The 22,108-nt window shown below is 35.2% G+C and overlaps 1 protein-coding gene across 3 annotated transcripts in view; it reads right to left on the reverse strand.

The window, feature by feature from the left end:
- Positions 1-20,455, reverse strand: part of LOC108978317 (protein sax-3) — a 224,234-nt gene extending 203,779 nt beyond the window's left edge. For all 3 annotated transcript variants that reach the window (XM_018948535.1, XM_018948536.1, XM_018948534.1), the window contains exon 1: positions 19,845-20,455. In XM_018948535.1, coding sequence (XP_018804080.1) covers positions 19,845-20,166 — 322 coding nt within the window. In that variant the 5' untranslated portion in view covers positions 20,167-20,455. The remainder of the gene's footprint in view (positions 1-19,844) is intronic.
- Between the last annotated feature and the right edge of the window lie 1,653 nt (positions 20,456-22,108).

The raw sequence follows: 22,108 nt of genomic DNA on the forward strand, positions 1-22,108 counted from the left end.
GGGTATTGCACACGAGGTGACAACTTAAAGTTGTAGCGACGTTTAAATGATATTAACGGTTTTTTTCGTACAACGATTTAAGACAGGCAAATAAATACCAAGACGGTTTTAATATGAGGAAGTAACTTTTTGCTCTCTGATGATCGCATTATAATGAGTTAGGAAGTTCTTTGTAATGATCAGAGACATTTTTATCCAAATCTCATGTGCTGATCGCAATTAGAGAACATGATATTCTAACCATCGAGCTTTATTTAGCATCCAAAAAGCTTCGCCTACTTTTGGAGCGCCTGAACTTCGCAGTTTCTTATTCGTTTCGAAGCTCGTCGGTAGGTTGTGAGTAGTTAAGTAACAGCCTTAAACATAGAAGATGTATTTTTGAAATCATTGGCGTTTAGTAAAGCCGTACCACACTACCAGAATTTTCAAAACTTACTCTGAAAGACTAGATAATTATTGTGTTAGCTTTTCGTTGCTTATTGAAAACTCATAATAGCTTTTATTCATTTTCGAAACATATTATGACCATATTCCAGTCTTTCTTCGAACCAATAGTTGTTTTTGAAGGCCTGAGCTTACTTGTTTATATTTTCTGGGTGTAGCGAAGCAGGGGCAATTCAAAAATACTGCCTCGCTTACAACATATACTTGAAGAATCAAGTTAATACTATTTCGAAAGTCAAAAATATTCCCAGGTGTGGAACCTTGAAAAGTAGAGTGGCATATAAATAGATTGTCGGAAATAAGTTAAAGCTACGATTTCGAGTCCAGCGGAACGTGAATTTGGATCATATGTACTGTGATCTCGTAAAAACCCTTTAGTAACATTGTAGTTGGATTGTCCGACGTAAGAAATGCAAAGATGGTCACATTCGAACTTATTGTCCATTTTTATGTTTTAATATTATTTTAGGAGCTTTTACCAGCCGTTAACTTTCTAGAGCTTCTTGACTTAATGCAGCTACCATCAATCTAATCAAATTTGACCCGGGCTGATTTTGAGCACTTCCACGTATAAGTATTTTTTTAAGAGCTTTTTGGAGCCTTTTAGGCTAATGTAAGCTTTCTAGAGCTTTTGATCATGAATCTGTTCAAATTTGAGCCGTAATGATCCATTTAAGCTAGAGGCGCATACTGAATCTATATATGTAAATTTCCTAGATTGGTGCAACCTTTTATACTTTCGTGTGAGGTTTGAAGTAGAAGGTCGTGAATTCACAGAAAATTTGTCTCATGAGAGTCATTTATATATCTCTCTTAATGGCGTTAACATCGAGAAAGTTAAAGAACAGTGCTTGAAAATCGTTATGTTGGCAGCAGAGGATCTCAGCATCTCTTATGGATCGGTTCAATATTTTTTAGTTAATGTTTTGGGTTTGAAGCAAGGCTAGACTCATCCTCTTCTACACAGTAGCTAAGAACCATACATAAATTCACCAGACGCCTTAGTACTGACGACGGGACATGGTTTTATGAATATGACATCGAAACTGTACAACAATCTAGTAAAAAAATAAATAAAACTTTGCTGAAGGTACTGAAAACCATCCCAGCAGCGGGAAGAAAGAGACACAAAGAAAGAGACGAAAGAAAAAGACACAATTTCTGCTATGAATTAAAAAGTTGAACCCTTCAAGCATCTAATAATAGCAAGTTCCCCGGCTTAGCTACTTGCTCTCCACCCACGCTTGAATTCATTTACTTCTTCTTCCTCACTTTTTTTCGCTGCAAGAGTTCATAACACGCTCACCAAATTTCACGCTTCGTTGAATCTAACGATGGCAGTTAGCGTAAAGCAGAATTAGAAAAAGAAACTGTAAATTGCTACCGCTGTTACGCTTTTAAAGCGTTCGCCTATGACACTCTTTAACTGACACCCCATTTTATTTTTGGTGTTTTTCCTACTCCTTTTTTCCCAAAACCCACACGACGGCAGTCTCGTTTCATTGCAACGACGTATTTAACCGGCAAAGCGTGAAATGATTAAAACATTCATGCAGCTTAACACCCGAAAATGCTTTACACCCATATACAAGTAGTGTGCGCTTGCAACCGCGAGCGGCAACATCATCATCACCAACAACAACAACAAAACTATCAACATCACCAAAATCGGCAGCAGCAACTCAATTGAAGCATGCAAGAGTATGAGCGGCTGGTTGTGCGAGGGCTCAGCGCCATGAAGCAAGTAAATACAAGGTTTGTGTATATGTGTGTTTGTGGAGTGTTGCATCTGCATACTTAATATTGCCAACTGGGGCGTGCAGTATGTCAACCTGTTTGTTGTTTCTGCGTCACCACACATTCTGCACCTTTTTCCTGCATTTTATATTGAAAATAACCAAAAATAGTTTGCCGCATAAAATTGGCGATTGCATTCATTTCCACATAAATATGCATATTTTCGTAAGTGAAATAAATAACTCGGTTGGTATTTGCTGGTGAAAATATCAAAAATATTTGCCAGACAACGCACAACAGAAGCGTGCAATTTTACTTTTACTCCAGCTATTTTTTTCGTATCGGAATCGGCAGTCAGCAACAAAAAGCCTTAAAACGCCAACAAAGAATTTGTATGTGTGTGTGTGCGGCAAAAAGTTGACGATAGTGTTGTGTAGCAACTGTGTTGGCGGTACCTGCAACTATTAAACTGACAGCTTACTTACACGAGTTTGCTGCTTTGATACCCAGTGAGCCAAAAGGCGGGGTCGGTTTGTACGGCAGCTATATGCTATAATGGTTCGATCTGAACAATTTCTTCGGATATTGTAGTGTTGCCTTCAATATTAATCTATGTCAAATTTCATGATTGGGTTGGATCAGTTTATATGGCAGCTATATACTATAGTAGTCTGATCTGAGCCATTTCTTCGAATATTGTAGCGCTATTTTTGGTAATAATCCATGTCGAATTTCGTGAAGATATCTCGACAAATAAAAAAGCTCCCTATACAAGGACTAAATTTGAATCGATCTGTTTGTATGATGACCTTAAGTCATCTCAGTATTGTTTTCGGAGCAAACACCAGTGATGAATACGATAACTTTTGTCAAATTTCGTGAAGATATCTCGACAAACAAAGAAAAGAAAAAGAAATTTCCATGCAAGAACTTAGTTCTGAGCGGTCAGTTCGTATGATTTCTTTAAGACATAGTGATCAAATGTTACCGGTTCCGACAAAGAAACAATTTCTTGGTAAAGGAAAGACGTGTGAAAGGTTTCAGATCGATATCTCAAAAACTGAGGGACTACTTCGTGTATACACTCGTATAGACAGAGATACAGACGGACATGACACGGACTATACTCAACCCCTATTGCTAGTCGTTTAAATAGTACATATACTACAACATATACGCTTTCCAACATTTCCTTTTTTAGGATGTAACAAACTTAATGAGCCCTGTTCCGGGTATAATAAATAGTCTAATCTGGCATTATAGTCTGACTTTCATACTGCGATACACTTTTGAGCAGGCTAATAAGTAGCACTTGCACAAATGACAAATTATTTGGAACTCTCAGATCGACATTATGAAAAAATCGCACTTTTTCGAATTCAATCTTAACTAGGCAGCATTAGAACCAAAATCGACGCCAGGTTTCAGTTTTATCAACCAAACATTAAATTTCATTATGGGATCGCATAAAGATTAGAGAAGATCTTGTCTTAGGCTAAATAAGATTTGAGAGTGTCTCATTCTGAAACTAGTCATATCATTCTAAAGTTAATCAAACCCTATTGAGAAAGCCTGAACAACTTTAATTTACAAACTCGAATGTAGATCAAATCTCTTGAAATGAGTAGAGAAAATTTCGCCTAAGGCCAGATCTAATTTTGAGGTTCTTTCATTCTGAAGCTTGCCATATATCCCTAAAGTTAAGCTAACCCTATTGATTTAGGGAGATTGAACGCCTTTGCTGAGAACATATGTCTAAATACTCCACAAAACTTATATGTCCGCATAATATAGTTTTCGTCTTGATGAACTCAGTTGTAAAATATATACAGAGCTCTTGGAAAGATTAGGTCGGAAAAAATATCAGCATACATCCGAGTAAGCACAACTAAATACATTTATAATGAAAGTCAATTTCCAAGGGCGTTCCTGATGAGCCCGTCTGTTTGTTACATTATGAAAGTACGGCCTTGTGGAGATCATTACTATAATGGAACAAATTATGCATACAGTCGCTTAATGTGAATATAGTAGCCTCACTTGCGATGGATATAATTTATCATATCAAAAACCTTAAAAGTACAACCCAAATCTGACATAACCAAATATACCCAAAATAAAGAAATTTTCAGCATTTTTCTATATAAATCTTCTGAGCTTTAACCTAAAGAGACTTACATTCTGAAATTTTCTTCAGCCCGATTTTGTTTTCATGATTTCGTGGTCTCAAACTGAAAATTCATTTCAGCCTCTCTTATAAGTATAGTCGGAATACTTTCTTCAATAAAAACCACTCGCTAATGTGACGTCACCATTACAGCTGATTCTGTCAAAGCGCCATTAATGCCTGAAAGATCAACGCAATTCTAAAAGCGTCATTTAATCGCTGTCTCATTCACATAATATATTTAATGCTCATGTGTTCGTAATACAATACATATTTACACTATAAAGAAAAGTACATATTTAAATATCGATATCGATTTCACTTCGTTGACTGTTTGATGATTTTTGCATATTTGCCATGCCAGATTGCAATGCCACGCCGGTGGTAAATCCTCTTTATGCCGCGTGTCATATCAAGCATATGAGTGTGTGATGAAGTGGCATATACGGAAAAAATTACACGGATTGTATAAACTCACATTCAGTGGCAAATAGTTTTTTATTACATTTACTCGTATATATACTTTACAGACAGTAGCGCTTTTTTTAATGTACGAGTGGTTAATATGCGACTGAAATGTAAGCTTATCAAGTTTCTATAAAAAAGAATGGAAAAAGCATTTCAGTATGGTAATAAAAAGTTATAATGCCAGGAATTAAAGATTGACATGGAAAATACGAGCTTTCGCAAAAAATTGTGAAAGTGTGTGTTTGGTGTATTAAGAATACTTGTAATATATGCAAAATAGTCAAAGGATTCATAGACGGACTTGTCATTGAAACCCTCAATAAACGTCATGTCGACGGCTAATTTTATTCCGCAAATTTTATTCGCATGGCATGAATATCAATGTTGAAAAAAACAACACAGGTATATGGATTTATTTTAGCTAACGATATGTATTGAGAATAAATGTATAAAACCGCATTTGTAACCTGTGCGGCTTTACTGCGCTCATATGTTGATAAAATGTGCTTTAATTCAGTCAGAAAATTATATTGATAATGTAATAAATATGTAGCGTAGATTACATTACGATAAATATAATAAACTTCTGATGCTACTAGAAAGTTATCAGCTTATTTATCAGCTGTTCAATATATTGAATTGCAGTTGGAAAACTGCGATAATGCTTACTAACCTCAAACAACAAAATGTGTAAGGCGAAAGTCTCGATGGAATTTAAAATTTTTTACGTTGCAGTATAGTAATTTGGGAGATGAAAAATAGCTGTATAAAATAACTTTACAGAACAAAGGTTTTATGGTAAATTCTCAGTACTTTTAGAGAAAAAATGCATATATGATTTCGAATGGATGGTTTTAACAAAATATCTGATGATTTCAGTTATAAAATGTTCAAGTATACTAATATATATATTATATATGCAACTTTATAGTGAACAAGTGCCTACAAGTTCAACAGACTAAATAGTTGACGCTTATGTCTACCACGTAGAAGCCATGGTAGTTGGTAGTCAAGTGTCTGTCATTGCATTTACATGCCTGATTTGTTATGCTCGTCCAGTTTAACGAGTTGTTAGTCAGCAGGACAGCATGCTGAGACAGGAAGTCACATTTTAAAGCGAACGTCCATATGAGTTCCTACACAACATACAATATATGTAAGTAGATAAGTATGCCTGTGAGTGTGCAATCTCAGCGTTACCTCAAGCACGAATTTCGCAACTGAAATTGCAATTTCAAGTGCAATAAATTCATATTCAAGACATATTACAACTAAAACGAGCGTAAAAATGAAAATGTCAGTCAATCAAGCAGACAGCAAGTGGACAGACAACAGCCAAGCTACAAACATATTTACACTTAGCACAAGCACTGCCTGTGAAGGCGTGGATTGCTGCGCAGTGTGTTGATTGCTTCAGTTATGGTGTGGCGCAGCAGGCGCCTCAGCGGAGTCACAGGACTTACTAAATATACACTACTATATGTATGCATGTATGTGCGCGTGTTTTGTGGAAACTTGAAAACTAGCAAATTTCACAGCTGCTTATGGTCTAAGACACAGCTGTGATACGTTGTCCACCAATTGCCGCTTTGCTCTCGCTCAATGAATGGACGACAGTTGTTAAAGTGCAGTCTGTGTCTTCATGTAAGTAAGAATTTCATTATGGGGCGGACATGTGCGAGCTGTTGGGAATTTATTTGCATAACTTATTGAGCAGTTCAAAGTCAAGGATAAGCCAACGAGCAAAAGCTGCAATGCAGTTCTATCTTCTTATTCAATTTTTTGCCATATTTCTCTTTTATATTCTGTTTTAACATTTATATGCGCATATCTTACTCTTTGCTTCCCCTCAGCATTTACTTGCCACAAACTTGAAATTCGTTCAATTTGATTTTCGATTTGTTTCTCTTGCCCACAATAATTCAGCTTTCAACACATTTTATTACCACTTTACATTGCCTGATAAGGATCGAAATTTGCCACATATGTACATATGTACGTATAAGAGAAGACCATAAATTTGTATCTTTGGTAATTTGAAACTTAAAGCTTTTAACACTTGCTTCGATTATCGAAATATGCTTGTGGTCTTGCATGTTTTTGTGTCTGGTTTTCGTTGAAAGATTTTTGTTGAAAACTCGTGGTCGTTATTCTTTAGTAGGCGTTATCTTGCTGAGGAATGCGTACATTTTGAGTCACTGAGTGAAAGCGATATTCTGAGAAAGCCGCAATTCTTATGGAAAACCGCTGAGAAAATAAGAATTTATGGGACCACTTTAAATCTTCTGAAATTTAAAACATTTTTTCCGCTTTTTATTGATTCCGTCAGTTATTTTTTTTGCTGTTTTTCGTATATTTCTCAATAAATTGTATGGATCTTCAAGCCAAATTATTGTATTTTTTTCGATATATCCTATCATAATTTCCGAATAATACTATAAAAATAACAAAAACAACACTGATTTTTAAGCAAAATGTCTCTTAAAAAGTGGATTCAAGATAATGTATCCTTAAACAAGCTTTTCAAAGGGAAGTTCAACTCGTTTTACGTTTTAAATTAGTTTTCGTTAAAATAAATTTTTAGATTTTAACTAATTTTCAAAATTTTTTAATCCCGAAATTTCGGGATCACTCCAGAGTTTAGGGATTAACAGTTTTGTGTCATAAGATCTTTTATCACATAAAAACAGAATGAAAAAATGTATCCCTAAAAATGTCTACTAAAATTTATTTGGATGAGTAACTTCATCTTCTCCTTGCTTTTCGATTTTTTTTTGACAAAATAAATTTTAAGTGCCACATATTGGAATATATTACTAAATTTAGTGAATTGTAAGAAATTTAAAGATTTGCGCTTTTTTTAATTTTTGAATCCCGAAATTTCGGGACTAAAATTCCCAATCCCGATTTTTCGGGATTAACAAATTTAAATGATTGAGAAAATTTTCCAAATAATAAAACTATATTTTGCATATTTCTTCATATAAAAGTAAACAATTTTTAATAAATTTGTAATGTTCGAAATTTGAATTTATAAAGAAATCAAAATAAACAGTAATGTTTATTTGACAATATGCAATATTCATATAAAATCAACGATTTTAAGACTATTAAACAAAAATCAATCAATAATTTACAGGAATTCTTAATGAATTTTGATGTGAGTACTAAGTGGGTCTTAAAATTTTGAAGTATCTATGTATGTCATAACTTATAAAATTTTTTTTAAATAATAAAAAGAATTGAATATGTATATACACATATATATATGTTACAAAGGGTATAAAAATTATTTATATTTTCGTAACTTTTTTTTCGGGATTTGGTTATGAATGTTAATAAAATACCAGACAGAAATGCAATTTCGGCTTTTAAAAATTTAGCAATCCGGAAATCCCGAAATTTTTTTGATTTTGTTTGCCGGTATTTCACCACGAAAGCTAATAAAGCGCATTATAAATGAAATTTATGCTTTTATACATCATAAGACTTAAAATTTAATCATTATAAGCAGCTATGTAATTTCCGATTTAAAAAATAATGTTTTGAAATTTGGAAAAAAATTTCACATTGAAATATATGTACATATGTTTATATATAGCATATAGTGTTACCAATAACTTTTTGGTTAGCACCAATATCACTATTACAGCACTATTCTACTTCATTTCACTTATAAAAATAGTTTATTGATTTCTTGCACACCCATTTTTATCTCTTAACCCTTCCCGCTATTTATTGTATTATTATTTCTATTTTACGGCCAACTAAACATTCTCAACTATTACCACCGTTATTTGCTAGCATTCGATACGCATTTTTTACGACCCAAAAAATGGGTGCATAACAATTACCAGCCTTTTTCGTACTACTACAAGGCCCCCAATGCTCACACATACCTACGTATACACTTATATGCCGCTCTATCTTTTTATTAACATCAGCTTTTTATGCCCATTTTATGAGAATTTGCTTTTACCATGCCTAGCTCAGAACCCCACACTTTAAGCGTCTACAACGTACTTGAATTTCAACTATCTTTTGTGAGAGCATGTATCAACTCATGCTAATAGAAAGCTTTCATGTGTGGAAACTAATAAATTTCACTTTTATAAAAGTATTTTATTGTCAAAAATTATACGAAGAAAAATAAAGTAAACGAAATGAAAGCCAAGGAAAAGGAAAAAACAAATTCTGCAGCCTAAATTCGGCAGACAGGCTGTTTAGTTTGTGGTGCTGCTGCCAGCGTTGCCAGCTGCGCAGGAGCCACATTATTTCCGGCCTGTCAAACCGAAACGACTACAGATACGACAACTGGCTGCTGCTTCTAAATTTTCATTATCAACTCATATATTATAGTTTCTGACATATTTCCGCCACCATGCCACACGCGTCGACGGTGGCTTAATACAAACAAACTGTTTGTATGAGAATTGTAGCCGTTTTTCTTGTTTAAACTTTTTGGCCGAATTAGAAATGCTTCGGCAACTTTTTACTACACATTTTCCTTCTTGAAAATAGTTGTTAATACAAAAGTAGTTCTCGTTGTCGACATCTGCACCCCTACTCTCGCTAACTATGAGGAGTAACGGAAAACCACGGCTAGACAGGATGACTGCCTCCCTGCTAAAATATGCTGCCACTGGCCTTCAACGGCAGGCGCTTTTTTATTGGCGGCATTGGCTCTCATAGCGCTGCCGGGGAGCATTGGTAGTCGGAGACAGTGTCGAAGTTCAGGCGCATAAAATAGTCCTGCAAGTCATAAGTTATTTAAGTTATGCGTGTGTGCTGATTTATTGCGACGATCCCATAGTTTGCAGCTTATAAATATATTTACACAAACATATATATGTCTTTAAGTGGTTGCATGTATGAGTCGCTCAGCCCCCAAAAACACAACCGAGTAGCGTGTCTTTGCAACATGCGCCCCAACATCCACCTACGGTAGTCCCTTTTGCTAGTCCACCCAACACCCAACAGTAATAAGAACAACAAGCAGCAGCAACAAATTTATGCTATTCAAGCGCTATCGCCTCTTCAACTCTTAACCTTCTTTTCGGTACATAAATATCTTTGCGCAAACACACACACACATACATAAGAATGTATGTTGCATATATTATTGCATAAATGAAAACTTATGACTAGCAAATAGTTTGGACCCGTACACACGCACAGTCATACAAATGTCCGCAAGTCTTTGTGTAGAAAGTTGTATTATCAAAAGTTGCTCTTGCACATATTGCCGTCCTTCGTCTAGTGCGTCTGCTCATTGCTGTTGTCAGCGACGGGCGCTCGTAACTACCGCCACTTTAATAGGATCGGAGTGTCAGACTTGGTAATTTGGTCGTCTTTGGAATAGTCACACATGCAAATTTTGAATTTAACTCTCTTTTGAGTGAATATTTAAGCACCATAAACATTTCTAGTGGATCTCCAGGAGATACTTTGTACTATCCGAAAAGTTTTAGATAATTTATAAATTGATAAGATATCGATCTGAAATTCTGCGAATATTCTATTCTCTTTGAGAAGCTGCTCAGTTGTCAAAACGATCAATATCGGACCACTATAGCATATAGCTGTCATAGAAAGTGAACGATCGGCATAAAGTACTTGTAAGGCAACTCCATTATTTGACAAGGCATCCACACAAAGATCATTCTCCAAAGCATTGCTCTACATTCTCCGAAGAAATTGAAATTTTTTTTTTATTTAACGAGATATCTTCGTTAAATTTGGCATAGATTATTACCTAAGACAACCGTAAAATCACCAAAAAAAATTTATCAGATGGCGTCAATCTGGCATATGTCATACAAACTACCCGATCGGTATAAGGTGTTTGTAGGGAAAACTTTGTATTTTACGAGATATCTTGTGAAATTTGGTATGGGTTATTGTCTAAAACAATATGGTAATATTCGAAGAAATCAATTAGATTGAGTCATTATAGCATATAGCTGCCATACTAACACAACGATCGGAATTAAGTCCTTGAATGTCAAAGATTTTCATTTGATGAGGTATATGTTCGAAATTCGGCATAAATTATTGCGTCAGTCAATGATGTAAGCCCCAAAAAAAATACTCAGATCGGATTACTATAGCTTAAAGTCATCATACAAAAGGATCGATCCATATTCAGTCCTTGTATGGAAAACTTTTTATTAGACAAGATAACTTCACGAAACTTAGCATGGATCATTACCGAAAGTAACAGTACAACTTTCGAAGAAATTGCTCAGATCGCTTCCTTATAGCATAAATGTAAATAGTTGTCATACAAACTGACCAATTTAAAATGAGTTTTTTTAGTAAAATCTTATGTATTTGTGAAAGCTTTTATAGCTTTGGTGACATCGAAGCTATTTTTTTTCTTTTTTTTTTTTGTTTTAAATTTATTTCATTAAATGGTGTTGAATTAATTCATTTTAATTGATTTTATTTTATTTGCTTTTTTTTTGTAATATTTTTAGTTTATTATTTTTTGTATTTTATTTTACTTCATTTTTCCGTTAATTTAATTTTATTTTGTATAAGCTTATTTTATTTCACATTCTTTAATTTTATTCACTCTATTATATTTTTATGCATCTTGAACGCGTGCCTCACTCTAAACCCCTTCCAACCGCTCACTGGGTACACTTATTCCCCAAAAAATAGTTATACTAAATAAGAATTTATGTTTTTTGCATGTGCGTGTGTCTATTTTGCTTGAAGTACTTGGTTGCATTTTTCGGCAACACCGTTATAAATCTTACTCTAGAGCTCTTCCGTTTAACTTGCAACCAGCCAGCCAGACACTTTTATTAGTTGTTACTATTGTGGGAGCTGCTTACTATATTTCAGCATGCAGCCATATATACACACACACACATGTACAGGTACAAGTATGCGCATTTATAATACTTTATACTTTTACAACTTCATTTTCAGTGCAATTTTTATGCTGCAACACGTAATTTTTTTGATCGTCTGAATTACGTCTGACTGCCAGAATAAGTTATTTCGCCATGCACACATATGACAGTGCTTTCAAAAGCGTGTTTTATTTTCCTTTATTTATAAAGAGTATTTTTAGCACTTTTTGTGGACTAACAACAAAAACAAGCGCTGCCTTTTCAGTTTTTAGTTGGCACAGAAGTGCACTAAAGTGTGTAAAATTGTTGTTGTTTTATGTATTTTTTGTACTTTTTAGTAAATTTGTTGTTGCTTTTTATTTTTTTATCTCAGTTGGAGGTGCTTTTCCGTTGACTTTGGTGCTTTCGTTGCACAAATGGGAATTTATACATCAGCATATGTGTTTGAGTGTAAATATATGTGCGTGTGTGTATGTGTGCAAATAAGAGTTTTCATTAAATATAGTACTTTGTCGACTATATAGTATGTGTGGGTGTATACGTTTCACTTACAAACCCGGTATATTTAAATATAATTCTGCAAGCGCTCACTAGCCGCTTGTGTGCCTCACATATGTTGCCATATGCAGATGTGTGTGCGTGCCCGCTTCCAGCCAGCTGCCGTCTGCAGTTTCGAAAGTATTTTGTCGCCTATTAACGCATTAAGCTGCAAAAGTTCTTAAGTTAAATTTACTGGCTGCCTCACGTTTTGTTGCACGAAAAAGTTTCTCAAGTTAAACTCTTCGCCATTTTGTGCATTAAATTTTGGGCGAAAACTTAATTTGTTGTATGAAAATAAGTGGATTTGCAGTCGAAGTTCCTTAAGCAGTCATTTTTATTTAATTAAAACTTAAGACTGAATTATTATGTGTTGCAGTTAGTTAGTTGTGTGACTAATGTGTTGCATTGAAGTGTTGAGGGCTTTAAGAGGTGATTTATTTTTTTCTTCATACAAATTTTGGTTATAAATGTTATATTTAATTTTATTATAATAAATTATACATTATTTTTTATTATATTAAAGTTATATGAAATATTTTTTTAATAACTTTTCAATGACTCAGAAATTACCAGATACTACAATTATGGTCAAACTAGTACAAAAAAATGAAATAGTTCTACATGAAAATATTTTTTCCTGTAGCGAAAATCTTTACATATTGTGAATTACATGTTTTATTGTACTCGAAACTTATAAGCATCTCGAGATACTTGAAAATATAGGGCTTTTCAATAAGGAGTTATAAAAGTAGACCGATATGGACACCAAACGACGCCATATATTTTCTGCTCATTTAATATTTATCTTCAGTTGGGTTTACCATTTAATGATGGGCAGTGAAATTACAGCAGTATTGGCTGATTTATGCTTGAAAATCGTCGAAAATTGTGTTCAGTGTCTGGACTTCTGCAAAAGAAATCGAGTTACATACATAATGACATCGAATGTACTTTCACAGCAATAAAGCATTACACTGATATCCTTAACAGCTTTTATTTTATTTACTTTTGTAGCACTCTTATTGAAAACTCCATTATGTCTCCCAAAATATGCAAAAATAAGCGAATGTCCTGAAAGTAGTTTGAGCGATTTAGAAGTAATACTTTTGAGTTGGAAGACAAAGAACGTTTTGGATTAAAAGATAAAAAAGACTGTTGCAAAGCACAAGAAAAGCTCACAAAATCTTAGCGAATTACACCAACAGCAGCTGGATTTAGGTACCACATGTAACTTAACGATTCCGCTTTGAACTGTGAATGGTGATGAAAAATTGATCCCTTGATAACTCTAAATGCACAAAAATTATGTAGCCAGGTTGGCCAATCCGCCAAATCAGCGCCAAATCCGAATATCCATGACTCTATGGTAATGTTCTGTCTTTGATGGCATCAGAAGGGCTGTATTATGWGCTTATAAAGCTTGATGAAAACATTAATGGCGAACGTTGCCAATAACAGCTCATCAAACTATTGTTGAAAAATGTCCCGATTTTGCGACCAGACACGAGGAAAAAATTTGTCATCATGGCAACGCTCGGCCTCATGTTGCAGGGCCGGTTGAAATCTATTTGGAAAACATCGGCTAGGAAGTGTTGTCGCACTCGCCTTCACAACCTTCACGTCCGAATTAAAAAAAATATAAAAACTTACTTATAGACTCAGTAAGAGAAATATTAATTTTTGAGTAATGATTACAGTGTATAGATCTGAAACAATTGAGTTCAACAGTGTAATGTGGTGCATTGTTTCTAGTGACAATTTCCATGGAAAGGCTACTGCAAAAATGGAATTATATATGAATGATCGAATACCTTTTGAAAATGAAACTGTTATTGTAGAAATTAATAAATTTATAATTGCACCAGGGAAACGGTGGAGCATCTTTTGGCGACTAGTCCCGCATTGGCAAGACTGCGTTATAAGTCCCCACGGTATGATACGCTGGAGGGGGTATGTATAATGAGGCCGCAAAGTCTGTTAAAATTCGCGTCAAGCGCAGAGATCCTAACTATATCTTTTGGACCTAGGGACAGATCTCCATATGGTACCAGAAAGGACCAAAGCGGGTTTATGCTTGGCTTATTGGCCTACCAACTTACCCTAACCTAACCTTAAAACTTCGATAGTCTTCTTATTATATTTGGTTTTACAAAATATTTTAAAGTATGGGAAATTAAATTTAATAGCTGCTCTCGTTCAAAAAATAGTTTTGGATATTGACCTATATGTGGTTATAGTATGATTGATATAGAATCATATGAAAAGGTGCATTTTTTTTTTGTATTTGGTTTTAATACTGATTTTATATGTGTTTTTATATTTCTTAAAAAAAAAAAATCTTAAAATCGCCGCAAATATATATAGGCTCGTCATCTGAAATGCAAAACAACATATCATCGAAAAATTTAAATTGCGTTTTTATTGCTTACGATTCACCACATCATATTATATTGTATATGTAATATCATTATTTCAAGCCTTCACTCTCAGATATAACCAATGTATTGGTTATATATATTATATATGTAACCATTTCATAACCAAACCCCAAATTTTGTTTCAATATGAGTGGTTTCTATTATATCGTTTTTCTGCACATACAAACTTATATAAAGATATTTATAAGATAGTTCTAATGCTTCTTTTGTTTTTGTCCTTCGTCCAATAAAGTATTTTATGGACATAAGGAGCACTTAGCAACTTAGATAAAAGACAAGATATGGTATAGAAGTGGATATAAATGTAAATGACGTTTATTAAAATGCAATACGTTCACACGAGTACCCCAGTGATCAGCAGAGTAAGGCATTACGCGTAGCCTTTAAAAGGTGGCGTTTGAGTGGTCTTCTGCTTACTGATGCTGCTAGAAATATTTAAATATATAGTACATATGTATATATGAACTTATATAAGTATATTAGATATTGTTTGTTTGCTTTGCTTTTGCCACATCTCATCTACCAAAGCTTAGCGCCGTTCGCCTCTATTTCCTCTTCTCTTATTTGACTGCCTTATGGTGCCTTCTTCTACCTTTCTATTACTACTAGTTCTATGATTGAATTATTCATATTAGCAATTCGACATATGGCACCTCCAATACCTTTCTGAGACTTTTTCATATTAAACATAAACATATTTGGTATAAGCATACATGCAACATTTGCCTCAGTGCAGTAAGCAGTAATCTAGAGACAAATATTAAACGAAGAGGCTACTTATTGTAAACATATGTACATATAAGTATATAATATTTATATGCCTATATTTCTATATTTTTTTCATTGGCAGCCTAATATCAACCGCCTGCCTGCCTACTCAGCCGCTTGACTGTCCATTCTTCACATTACCCAGCAGTGATAAAAATAAGAATTCTACTGCCACAAAAACACCTCTACTTGCCACATTCATATACTTCTCATGCGTGCTACTGTTAGTATTTCTTTCACATGCGCTTGGTCCCCTCTGTTGGCATTTTTTGTTTCTTATTTCTTCGACGCGACTCCAACGTGTGTCCAAATGTAGAAATATCCATAAATTTGTAAATGTTGACAGGTCACCAGGGGACGCCACACAAACAACTCGCAACTACATACATGTCTAAAGATATGTATGTAGAATGCTTGCAACACTAGCACACAAGCATCAATATGTATGCTGCTGCCACTCGGCAGCCGAAAAATAAGAAATAAATGCGTCAGACGACAACAAAGTCTACGGCGACGACACGTCAGATACAATCAGCGATAAGTTGCGACGTTGTGGCCTTTACACAAATTTCTTTCTGCGACTTGCCGCTCCGCCGGACGTGTGTTCTACCACTTTATTTACAATTCAGTTTCGATTTTTTTCGATTTTGGCAGTCGAAGTTACCTCAAGCTGTGTTAGTGCTGCTTTTGTTTAGCGATCAGCACATATAAATGTATAGGGACTCATATACACACATTTATAGAAACTTACACATCCCCATTCATATGAATTTATATGAGTTTTTATCAGCATCAACGCATGCATACATGTTGTCTTCTCTCTACATTTGCCATTGTTGTTCAAAATAATTTGCCTCAAATATGTACATATATTTGTATGTCTATGTGTGTGTGCGTTGTCATTGTTTTACATATCTCTACAGCATACAGCTGCCGTTGACAAAACGGCCCAATTAACGTAGACAAGCTGCGGCCGAATGAATGCGCACACACCGTCGAATTGGGTCAAAGGTACTGTGGGCGCCTTTTGTTGCGAGCATTTTTTCTGCTTTTTTGTATGGCTGTCGATTGAGTGATAAATTCTTGTGATTTCTATATGATCTTCAAACTTTATTATGTCCTTTTGTTTAAAAGATTGTCGGTATTTTTAACGACATAATAAAGACTGGCGTTTGAACGAAAGGAAAAAGGTAGTTGACGCTATCAGTGCTTTTCGTTGTGAAAGCTCATACACAATTGCTGTGAAAGCTCATCTACATATGTACGAATATATTTTGAGTAAATAGCCTGCTAATGAAGGGACAAAGTGCTTTCGATGATGACGAACAAAGGCAGAGACAGTCGTAAAGTTTATCAACTATGCGTATACATACATCACACATTTTTGGATATATGTGCGACAAGTATACTCAAATGTACACACATATTTTACTAACTTGACTTAATAAAGGCTATTGCTAGCGACTATATAAATAATATAATATAATAAAAATAAAATCAAAAATATTTTAGTGAATAGAGTATGTCTATCATGCGTTATATTGGCGTTACTCCTGTCTCTTATACACATCTAGATGTGTATAAGAGACAGCACATATTTTACTAACTTGACTTAATAAAGGCTATTGCTAGCGACTATATAAATAATATAATATAATAAAAATAAAATCAAAAATATTTTAGTGAATAGAGTATGTCTATCATGCGTTATATTGGCGTTACTCTAGTCTCAATGTACTTTAAAAATATTAAAGTAGTTTTTCTTTTGCGTATAAAAACACTTTTCAATTTATTGTAATCTAAGAAAAATTTCAAAACTACCACACTCTACACAGGATATAATTAAAAAATATGGAAAGAAAACCATTGAATTGCTTTTTAACACCTGCATATGTAATTAAACATCTTTTATTTTTTATTTTTCTTCATTCACAATATATCTTCCTAAATTTTTACGTTTTTCTTAATATTTAGCATTTCTATGTGTAATATTATCTCAAGTCAGTTTGCTTATTAATACCTACATAGAAAATTAAAGGCACTAGTTTTCCACTAACAAAATTATATTCTCAATTTTTCTATTTTATATAAATATGTGGCAACCTTGTTTAAACATTTATCTGATTTATGCTTGTATATAAATACTTGCCTTATAGACAGTGGTTCAAAATTCAGCACACTTTATTAAAATTTGTCATTATTGTTAAAAATGTGGCAACCCTCTGTGAAAAATTATCTGATTTCAGTGTGACTATTAATATCTAATTAGAAAATTAGAGGCAATAGTTCTTCAATCTAAAAATGCTTTTGATTTTTTTTTTATTTCCTAAGAACATAAATTATTCACAAAACATATGGCAACACTTAAAAAATAATAGTTTTTAAATTTTTTTTTTTTTTCAGTAATTACAACCGAATTTCTGTATATATTGCTTATATTTAATAACTTTAAAAGCTTAAAACAAATATTATACACATGGTAACACTGCAATACAAGATTTTTGGTTTTTTGTCGTGACTGCAAGTTAAAGAAACAGTGGTTGTTAATCGTTTGAGAGATAGCAGAGCTGTTGGGTATGAATGAGCTCAATACTGAACTCGTAAGAAAAAACTTGAATATTTTGCAATCACGGGAGCGATTAGAGGTGGCAAAAGAAAGACAACGTGTCTGAAAACCATCTGAGCCAAGTAGCAGTTAATGGGGATAGACTGCTTTAGAAGCGTAAAAAAAACCGATTCTTTCTTGCTTAAATCGCTTTAAAAATAATTTAGGAATATGTCCCCAAAATTTTCTATGGGAAGAAGGGAAATAGTGACCGAGCATCTAGCAGATATATGAGCAATTGGGCAGAAACCGACTCCTTTGACGAGCGATTTCTCGGTTTTTGATTTTTACGATTTTTCTTAATTGTCGGGCAGGATAAAAAAAATCTAACGGTCGTATGAAATTGTTGCAAAATTTATTATCTTTGACATTAAATTATCTTCCATTTAAACTAAACTAAAAAAACTAAGAAAAGACAAGTTTGGACAACATAAAGTAAAATTTGTTTGGTCCAAAACCGCTTTTTTTAATTTTTAAAAAATTTGTAAAATTGTAAACTTTTCAATTTTTTTATCCCTCCCGCCGTCCGACAGATGCACATGAGTGATGCATCGGGCAAAGCTTCCCAAAGGCAGAATATCAAAGATTTCGTATCTAACAAATTTGTGAATGATGTTTAAATACATAGCTACAAACCCTAGAAATTTTTCTTTAATAACGCATTTCTTACCTTCCCTAAAAATTTTTCGAAAAAATCGATTTTTTTATGGCTTTAAACCAGGTTCTTCCCTTAAGGCAGTAACCTCGTATCACATATCGACCAGAACTGCCTTGGAAAGCAGGACAGCAGTGAAAAGTGTTGCCAAATCGTGCACTTTCACTTCTGCTGGGTGCCAGGACACTAAATCATCGAAGTTAATGAAATACCTTTGAGATAAGATTGAGAAAATGGTTTCGACCAATATCCGATAAAGTGATAAAAAGATGGAAACCCATGCATTATCGATCTGAACAGAAGCATGGTAAAGAAAACCAAAACCCAATGGAACAAGCTACCTTGGTGCAAAACTACAAAAGTCATGTATAAAACGGTAAATCGGAAGCTCACAAGCTTCCTATTTTCACTCGATAGAAGGGACTGTAGGAATATGATGGGAATACTAACTGGTCACAGTCTGGTGGCGACGCACGTCCGCAGAATGGGGCTGACAGATTGGTAAGATGGAAGGAAATATCTACAGCAAGCCACCAGGGAAGCAATGGGGCATCTCTTGTGCACCGGTCTTGTATTGGCAAGACCAAGACATCCTAAAGGTTGACTACTCTTCATGAACTTAGCAACTGAACTCCATCTGGTATCGCAAAGGAGCAGAACAAGTTATGGGTGGCTTATTGGCCTACCAGATCAACCTAACCTAACCTAATGTGCATTTAACGGTATCAATGAGTTGTTTTGTTAGACTGAAACTGTATCCGGCGTGCTGAATGTTATTGTATTTGGGGTTTGCCTTATTTTAATTTTTAAGACATGTTCCCGTAGGGGTTTCGAAGGGAGATTATAGTCTGAATAATTTTAAAATAGGATTTTGTTTGATTCATGTCTTATCAGAACTGAATGAATGTAATATCATTGCTGATGAGTTTTTATTGAGCTCGAATATATAATATGGATAGGCAAAGTTAAAACTTTTTGAACTTTAGATACCCAATATAAGGGTACATTAAAGGAAATTCTCAGGAAATATGTTCTCCCACATAAAAAATAAGTATATAAAAGAACTACGAACTAAATTAGCTGCTTCACACCGCACCGATTCCATACAAAATAACGGTAGCAGTAAATAAATTCAATTAAAACTCGTATAGCCACTTACCTTCAACACCAACGCCAAGCGCCAAAAACATTGCCAGCCAAATAGCTGCATGAACGAGTAATCCTGGGTGTGCTTCGCGGCCTCCGCTGTAATGCCAACGACGCTGCCGGGCGCTACCATGTGGCAGGGCTGACGACGTGCTGCCGCTGTTGCGTGACATGTTTATAGCACGATAGCGCTTTTGGTCAACAACATCGGCAACAACAGCAGTGGCATTGTGTGCACGTTTATTGCTGCTATTGCACCGACTGTGCCTTTGATTTCGATTTGTGTTTGATTTTGTATTTGCCATTTTCAATTTCAATTTCGATTTCGATTTCATGCTGCCGCGACCACAACAAGAATCAATTGCCAACCGAGCGACCACACGAACGAACGACGTACCACACCGTAAGATGTGGCACGTTGCAACTATGCGCGATAGCTAGTAGCTTAAGTAGCTCAAGAACGCCGAACTTGAACTTGCATTGTGGCAGGCTCGCTGGCTGGCTGGCGGGCTGGGAGCACGGTTGGTTACGCGAGACGCGATATGCGATTGCAACGTTGCACTTTATTCTTCGTTGATTGTGTTTATTTTGAACTCGCCTTTATAGTCGTTTCTTGTCGTTTTTTTTTTTTTTTTGTTTTTGAACTCGACTTTCTTTTCGTAATATTTCACTTTTATTCAAAATACACTGCGCAGTTTTATTTTATTTTAGTTTTTGTTGTTGTTGTTTTCACTGTTGCACGATTGTTTTGCGTGCTCTTAGCGGCTTCTATGAAAATCGTGCCGCATAAAATGAAGTGTGCGCTTGGGTGTGTGTGTGTGTGAGCGGTGAGCGAGCGAATTGCTGGTATTACACAACAATCATGCACTCTGCTGCCGTTTTATGTGTGTGTCACTCCGGGTTCGTATACCCGGCGACTTGCTGCGACCCCTAAAATCGGCGGCAAACTGTGCCGCGTTGCTGCCACTTAGACGCGTTGCTCCTACACGGAAAATGTTTCAAAATTCATGTGGCAGTTGCTGAAAGAGAGGCGGAGAGAGAAAGAGAGAGTGAGAATGGTGGTGAGGAAAATGAAATTTGTTGAGGTTTCGCGCGTAAAAGTGGCATGAGCAAGGACGTGCATGCTGCACGTTGCAGCGTGTGGATGCGACAGCAGCACAGTAAGGTTGAAAAATTACGAGACGACACGGTTACGTGCAACGTACGCGAGACGACGCGCGGCGGCGAAAAAACCAAAAAAAAAAATTCACGAAATTTAAAAAGCAAGTAAATAACGGTTATTTTTTGCGCTTTCTTTAAAGTCCTTGCGCCATAAATTTGCGCCAGTTGAAATTTTTATGAGCGTCTTGATACTTTCAGCTCAATTTATCACTACCTATTTTATTGCTTGTTGTGTGTGGCATGCCACTTACACACTTACAGTTATGTGCCGTTGTGTGTGCACTAGCACTTGACTTTTCTTCGATTTTATGCTTGCAGTTATATAATAAAAATATTTCTAGTTACATGCTGTCTTTGTGGTGTATGTTGCAAGTATGTTGCTTGTTATTTGTTGACTATTATTTAGGTTTATGATTTTTTTATTTATTCATTTCAAGTTTGTTTTTATTTTTATCATTCACTACCTTACAGCAAACGGCGGCGAAGTTTTGTGTGCTCTGTCCTTGATACTTGCTGTTGCATGTCCTTACAGCGGGCGCGTTGCAAGTGGACGTGCCGACATTTTCACTTAAGCATCCTACAAGTGCGATTGCGGACTTCCTCCTTCGCTTGGCTTCAATATCCTGCAGCTTGCGCTGGTGTAGTGTGTCCTGGAGTGCACTACACTTGGGCATCCATATCCCGCTGTTGCTGAGGTTGCTGTTGTTGCTACTGCTGATGATGCTTATGCAACTGTAAATAAAAATTCGAGAAGCGGAAAAGTTCAAGTTAGAAATTGTAAACAAGTTTTTGATAAGTTTTTGTGTCGTCATGCTGCAGCGTTTCTTTGTATCGTTTATGTCCTTGGCTTTGTTCTTTTAGTTGTTTTCGTATTGTCTATGGAGAATTTGTTTCTTGTTCTGTCCGGTTTGCCGGCTTTTTATCATAAACTTGTGAGAAATTATGGCAAATAAGTTATGAGACATGGACGTTGCCGCTTGGTTGGCTTAGATTGTTGGGAGATAAGAGCCACCGGCTTTAAAGGGGTGAGAGTGTAAGGGTTTTAAACCCCTTGGTAATTGAAGTGGAATATTTTGGGAACACAAATTGCTAGGATTATATTCTTTTTAATTTTAT

This window comes from Bactrocera latifrons, unplaced genomic scaffold (assembly GCF_001853355.1).
Source record: "Bactrocera latifrons isolate USDA-ARS-PBARC rearing strain unplaced genomic scaffold, ASM185335v1 scaffold_12, whole genome shotgun sequence".
Taxonomy (NCBI): domain Eukaryota; kingdom Metazoa; phylum Arthropoda; class Insecta; order Diptera; family Tephritidae; genus Bactrocera; species Bactrocera latifrons.